Source organism: Limulus polyphemus, unplaced genomic scaffold (assembly GCF_000517525.1).
Source record: "Limulus polyphemus unplaced genomic scaffold, Limulus_polyphemus-2.1.2 Scaffold1820, whole genome shotgun sequence".
Lineage (NCBI taxonomy): Eukaryota > Metazoa > Arthropoda > Merostomata > Xiphosura > Limulidae > Limulus > Limulus polyphemus.
The window spans coordinates 216,352-223,716 of record NW_013667430.1 but is presented as its reverse complement, the minus strand read 5'-3'; the positions used below and the strand labels follow the sequence as shown (position 1 = coordinate 223,716).

At 30.3% G+C, this 7,365-nt stretch overlaps 1 protein-coding gene across 1 annotated transcript in view; it reads right to left on the bottom strand.

Annotated features, from left to right (window-relative positions):
• Window positions 1–1,740: 1,740 nt before the first annotated feature.
• LOC111087169 (protein MMS22-like) overlaps window positions 1,741–7,365 on the bottom strand; it is a gene marked incomplete at its 3' end in the record, with an annotated part of 89,819 nt that continues 84,194 nt past the window's right edge. Inside the window, exons 9-10 of the mRNA XM_022392870.1 lie at window positions 5,451–5,572; window positions 1,741–1,854 (exon numbers count right to left, since the gene is read on the bottom strand). Coding sequence (XP_022248578.1) covers window positions 1,741–1,854; window positions 5,451–5,572 — 236 coding nt within the window. The remainder of the gene's footprint in view (window positions 1,855–5,450; window positions 5,573–7,365) is intronic.

The following is a 7,365-nucleotide window of genomic DNA, read 5'->3' as shown; positions in this document are numbered from 1 at the left end:
AATCAAAAATTATTCAATGCAGTAATACCATTAATATAAAAAAGTAGAGTTAAGTGCCATCGACAGTTGACAGCAAAAAAAAGAAGACCCAGGTAAGTACTTTATTTCTTGTTTTTCATACATATCCTTTACTTATTATTACACAAGTAACTAAAATGTAAAAATCAGAAACTGTTTAGGTTATATGAGGTAAAATAACAAACAATAATAAAAAAATTTTCACAAGGTACACTCAAAAGTAGCTCGTGAGTAGCCCAGGCATTATTAAATTTGATAGGGTAACATGAGCTCCACATTTGGCAATTGATTTAAAAATTTTATGGTGGGAATATTAATTTTAACACAGGTCAAAGAGCAATAAAACAATAAAATTTAAGTATAAACAGATATATACTGTTACAGGTTTAAAGCTATTCAGTATAAACTAATGTAGTGAAGTTGAAGTAATTCTATAAAGAAAAAGGGTAATTTAGATGCATTTTGAATTTATTTTTCGTGGTTATGAGGTCAGTCCAACTGACTAACCTTCTATATAGAATTAGGGTAGAGAAAATAACGTTTTATAATTATTTAGGAGATTTTAGATATTATGCAAATGAAATTTGAGATATTTGAAACAAATAAAAGCAATTTTTTTCTTAATACGAAAATCCCTTTGCACTCGGACTAATAAAAAAAAAGACTCATATTATTAATGGACATGTCTTTAGTAAAAATACTTCATTAAAAAATCTGATATTTTTATGTACATAAGACTTGTAATATTTACTGAAAGTCCATCAAATTTTGTGAAGATACATGCACTGTATTAAAACTTGTAGTATGGAAACTGTAACAAGTACAAAATGGTCACAAACTTGGTTGATTCGACTAAACCCATGTGGAAAAAGTTAAGACATGTATTAGCATCGTTGACAGTTTGTTTTAATAAAGTTGCATTATTAAAATTCACTATCAAGAGGTATGATTTTGAAGTATGTTAATAAGAAATTATTCAAAAAACAATTATAAAATTTTCTGTAAAAAGCATTAATTTTGAAAAAAATATATTTACTATAAAGCTCTAGTTCTGAGTCAAATAAATCAACAATGTTTACTTTTAATATACATTATCTGTCAAGATATTACTTATTGAATGTACCAGAAAAGCTGTTGAAGCAGCACCCACTTTCTCATTCAATTATGTTACCTACACCATTTAAGTATATGATGAGACTACATGTCAGAGAATGTACATCAAACAAAATCTCAAGTTTTTTTATATATATATGCCTTTTAAGCTCAGGTTCTATACAGGAATGTTTCCTATGACAACAGCTACTAAAAAGGAATTCTTAAAAGGAACTTGCAGTCCATGTTCAATAAGAGACATGACTTAGAACAGATGGTTTCAAACTAAATGTTATAAATGTGCTAAAGAACAGAAAGACCAACATTTTCCATTTGTTTGTTTACATGTATCCTTACATTACGTGAAGCTTACTCCAAAAGGGTCATAAGCATGTTTCTTGTTGTTAATTTATTCATTTGTTAAGATTTACTTTCTGTGTTAAATGATAACTGCAAATTTTATTTATTTTACTGGAAAATGAAATTCAAGCACTTTATTTTAAAGTCTATAAAGTAACTTTCTTCATGTATTTATATTTATAGTTGCATGTCATTACTGATTGTAATAAATATGATAACTTATTAACAACTTTAAGATAAAAAACGGAAATGTAAAATTTTCATACATACATCTTCACTGAGATCTTCCTGCCTAGATTCCAGCAAGAGTATTATCATGGTCCACAATTCCTGGCAACAAGTGCAAGAAAAAGGAGATACCTTGAAGTAGTCTTCCTGGGAAAGCTTCAAAAATGATGGAAAAACGTATACAGAAAAATTCCTGAACATATTTACTTTTTTGATGTGTAGAAAATTTTTAGTTTAGAATATAAGGACTAACATTTTTAAAGAAACATTTAGGAATCATATAAATTCCAAATAATCCTGAAAATTAGATCTGAAGGTGAAAAAACTGTATATATATATATATATACACATTAAATAGAAGTGAGACAGGGTCACATTAACAATCCACAAAAAACAAGAAATAGTAATAATTTTTATACGACATAGTTAACAGTGGAGAATTTATAATACGTTGAAAGATAGTTTAAAACCAAGAACAAAATAGTTCATTACTGATTTTTTTGTCTTACATTTTTTTCAATTTACAGTAATTTATCCGAGTGGTACGAAGAAGAAGTTATTGGCATTTCAACAATATAATATCACACACTATACATGTAGTCAAGTACTACTGTTGTCTAAGAACACAAGACAAAAATTAAAGCAAGTGTGGTATTTTCAGGTAAAACCAATTTCCTTACAAGTGTCAGACAAGTAAACCTGTAAAAGCAGCTGATTCTGTCAGAAAATAGTAAATAAAGTAGATAACCAAGTACTTTTAGTGTGTATGAAATAATGAGACTGAACAAAGTTGGTAAAAACAAAAAATAGCTTTATTTTATGACAAACACAAAGAAAACTCAGTGTACATACTTGCATATATAAAAGAACAATTGCTCCTACTAGGTTGTGCTTAGTCCCACAGCTTTTTATCTAACTTAAAATAAACTTCCTTCAAACTAAACATGGTGATCTTAAAAGTAAGTTTTCACTTGGCAATCTTCTTGTAGAACTGTATAAAGAAATCACACCTGAAGTCAACAGGTAAACTCGTTTTCTTTGTCCAGTCAACAGCATCAACTTGTGACCTCTGTAATGGTCGACTGTTGCATTCATTTAACATTCTAATTGAATAGCAGTGGATATTACAATAGCAATACTTTTAACCCAGATGCTATATATATTACTGCTTGTATTTCTCTGGTGTTTAATTGTCGATCAGATCTGTTGATTATAAGATTGCTTGGTGGCTTGTCATGTTGAAATCTTAGTTGGCTAAGTTTTTGTTATGGCGGGTCTTCTTTTCTTTGTTTTTCTTGTTGATTTGGTTGATGTTACATTGTATGAGTCCATACATTACTGGTTTAATGCAGCAGGCTAACTCATGGTCTAGATTCATTTTTTGTTTTGCAGGTCATTCAGATCTTTGTATTTAGAGTTTAATGTAGTCTTTAGTACTTTTTTCTGTATGTTATGGTATGCAAAAACAAAAAATGTCACTCCCAAAAATATTCCATGCATTGAAATGAAATCATGCCTTGAAGATCTGGCAAAAAGACTAGTGATCTATTCCACGCAGAACGAAAATACAACAAAAAGTACAGAAAACAGCCATCAAAAAAAAGACAACACCAATACCAGTACTATCAATAATGAACAAATTGTCTTTACAGGTAAAACAGAAAAAAAAAACCCGATTGTCCACTAAGACCCATAATGTCGACCTATGAATCATTTAACTATAACATATGTAAATACATAGCATGGGCATTTTCCACATATGTAACATCAGCAGGTTCCTTCTTCAAAGATGCCTTCAGCTTTAGAACTGTACTAGATCAACTAAACCACAAAGCCTTAATGGCTTGCTTCAACATAGTCTCTCTCTTCATTGAAGTTCCCACCACAGAAGCCTGTAACATAGCATTAGAACTTTACATCAAAGACCCCAACCCACTCACACACATCCTCAGCAACCAACTTGCAACTCTTTTAGAACTTATCACCTCTAAAACTAACTTTATGTTCAACTACCAAAACTACATACAAATAAATGGCTATTCTAGCCAGCATTTTTATAATACAGATTGAATCTCAAGCCATCAGTTCAGCTTTACACTCACCGCTATACTGGTACAGATATGTAGACGATACATTTGCCAGATTCACATCTATAGAACACACATGTAGCTTTTTCAAACACATTAACTCCATACACCCAAATACTAAGTTCACCAGCGAATACAACAAAAGTTAACAACTGGCATTCCTAAACCTCAATACCACAAGAATGGATACACAGTTAAAAAAAAACAACAACAAAGAAATATCACTCATATTGGATTGTATATTCCCTCGAACTCGGCGCATGAAACAAAACAAAAACTCAACATACTAGAAAACCTAATAAACACAGCCACAAGACTTTGCTAACCTGACAAGCTTAACGAAGAAGTCTATGATCTAAAAGAGGAAATTATCAATGTGAATAAACATCCCACAAAAACTGTTGAAACAACCAACAACAACAACAACCAACAACACAATTCAAAAGACAATGAAACAACTAACAACAAAACACTGCACTGCACTGCCGCATACCATACATTCCAGATATCAGCGACAAAATAACATTTGGAAAAAACTCATAACCATACATATCATTCCAGTAAACACTAAATTCATTCAAAAAGCAGGTACAAAATTAAAATCTGTACTATGTAAAAACTACTCTGACAATCATCACATTAACATCATATATAAAATACAATGCAACAACTACCATGATTTCTATGTAGGAGAAACCAGTCGAAAAATGGAAAACAGATTCAATGAACACAAAAAATCACCCTCCCATCTTTTTGAACATTGTATCTCAAATAACCACAGTATAACCATAGAAAATACTAAATATTAAGTAAAGAAACCAAAGTAAAAAAATGAAAAATTAAAGAAGCTCTTCTAATACAAGAACTTAAACCCACATTAAACCAACACCAAGGAACAGTTTTATATCTGTACAAATTATTTATTAACGTTAACTACCATATAATAGGTTAAATATTTACAATACCCTCTATAATCTTACACCTAACATTACTGTCATCTCCACGACACATGATCAATAACGGTCACTCTTTCAAATCTCATTCTCAACATGACGGTCAAAACATTATTTGTTTTGTGCTTTTCAAATAAAAGTTTTGTATACCCATATCAGCTGTCTCTACTATATGTATATTTACTTCAAGTGGGTTCCTCATCATCATGAAGGGTTAAGTAATGCAATGAGTACAGCTTTTGTCAATGAAACTGTGACATTAAGATAATCTTTAACAGAAAATAGGTGGATGTAGTCTTGTGATAGTTTGGTGTTGTGTCACATAATGTCCTGCATTATCTTCCTTATCTCTGTGTCCTAAACTAGTTTCTATGAGGTGTTCTTCCTTTTGTTGTGTATAGGATGTCCAGTTTTACCAATATATTTTGTAAGGCATATGTTACATTTAGTTCATATATGGCATTTTTAATAGTACAGTGGCCAACATAACAGGCTTTTATGGTTTTGATGTGAGTGCTTACATTGTTCTCATTGGCTTTTTGGCAATAATGTGAGAATATGTTTACATGTTTTGCTTGGCTTATGTAAAATACCTGTATTCAGTATTGATTTCTTAATGGCTTTGTGAATTTTAATGCAAAAATTTTAACTAATAATGGGTATGATTAGTCATTTTTCATGTTATTCTACAAACAAGATAAGTTCCACATACCTTAGCAAACTTCCTAGCACCAATATAGCACAGGTCCCACAACAGTAGCAGTAGTCCTTGTGAAAAAATGCTTTCAGTTTCCAACTGTTGGACTTTACAAAACTGCAAATCTAGCATTGAATCTTGCAAAAAACAAAAATTATCAGACAATTTTCCACAAGTGACAAGAACAATAATAAAAAACTAATGTATACGTGTTAGACAAAAATTTACGTTTTCTGTAAATCTAAAATTTTACCTAATTAGACATCATCTAATTATATTTTAATAGAAATATACTAAGAAAAAAATATTGAGCTATTTCATCAAAATAGGTCTTCTACTAATAAAATGTTTTCAATGATATCCAAATAGATTTTAAACAATTCAAAACATATATATATATACCATCCTTCCTCAAGTTCTAATTATAGTACTCTAAAAGAAAACAACATTATTCTTTCTACAGAAGAAGTTAAAGAGAAGGATTAGCAAGTTTAGTGACCATAAGCCAATATTAGGGCTAGTATATAAGTATTATTTTACTGAAATACATAAAACAAATTTGACACCAATGTCAGGTTTTATATATGGGACAGATTCTTCACAATAGGTGTATGCGATTTGTTGGCGACCAATTTCAACAATGAACAAACATCCCACACTCCACTTCTTTTAAAATAATATATCAGAACAAGTCAAACATATATACAAATATTTGTTACACTGTTGATTATCACAGTTGGACCCAGAGCTTTAAAACATTGTCTCTTTTATTCATCAACGTTCACACAGGTTGGTTCAGGTACTTTAGAACACAATTTATCAAGACAAATTATTCTTCCTGCTCTGTTGTTGCAATACAGTCTGTGATAAGTTCAATTTAAAATCACCACTATAAATGTTAGTTACCACAGTTGTATCCAGAGCTTTAAAAATTTTCACTTTTTTGTCCAAGCCCATACAACTGACAAGATGAATTATTATTTTCTACTCTGTTAATATAACACAATCTGTAATAATTTCACTTTAAAAATTGCCACTATATGCTCTTTATGGCTAAACTCACAATTACACAGTCTAGATCTGTCTATCTAACTAACTGTCTGACATGTATTTATACCTCGACAGAGGTCTAGAACATTCCACACACTACTAGATATTAGATGCAATAATACTCAAGTTACACAACAAGGAAAACTCAGAAGGTTCTAGTAACAGGACATAACAATATAACAATCACCAATTCATAACTATTGAACTATATAATGTATGATTCATAAACAGTTACATAAACAAACCTACAATTAACTATCATTTCTAAAGATAACTAAATTTAACACTTGTGCTGGATAATTATCAAAATCATAACTCTTACATTAAACCTAAATTGAAATAGGTATGTATATCTAAAAACCAATTTTAGGTGAATAGGGTAAACAAAAACAAAATGGTTGACATACACACACACATACATTTTATCCAGAGGTAACTACTGTGTACAAAAACATTTTTATTCAATTAAAAATATTATTGTCGTTTTAGTATGTTTGACCACTAATTACAAGCAATTTCATGTAAATTATTTGAATATTTGAACTTTTATTAATTATTTCTGAAAAGGAATTTACCACTGAAAAAAGTAAGAAATGTCAGAATTTCCTCACTATTTACCATAATGTCAAATCCACAGTTTTAAATGTTCAAACAGAAAAACTTCTTCATACAGTACACAGTGTGGTCACAAGTAAATAGACACCACCATTTCAGAAAAAATAAAATTTTTCAGTCATATTCACATGAATTGATATATTTATAATTTAATTAATCTCTAGTAGATCTTCCTTTCACTTCGTGGAGTTCGTTGATCCTTTGGAGCATCAATTTTAGATTGTGGGATTTTCGCCCACCCTTGCTTCAAAACTTGGAGTAGATC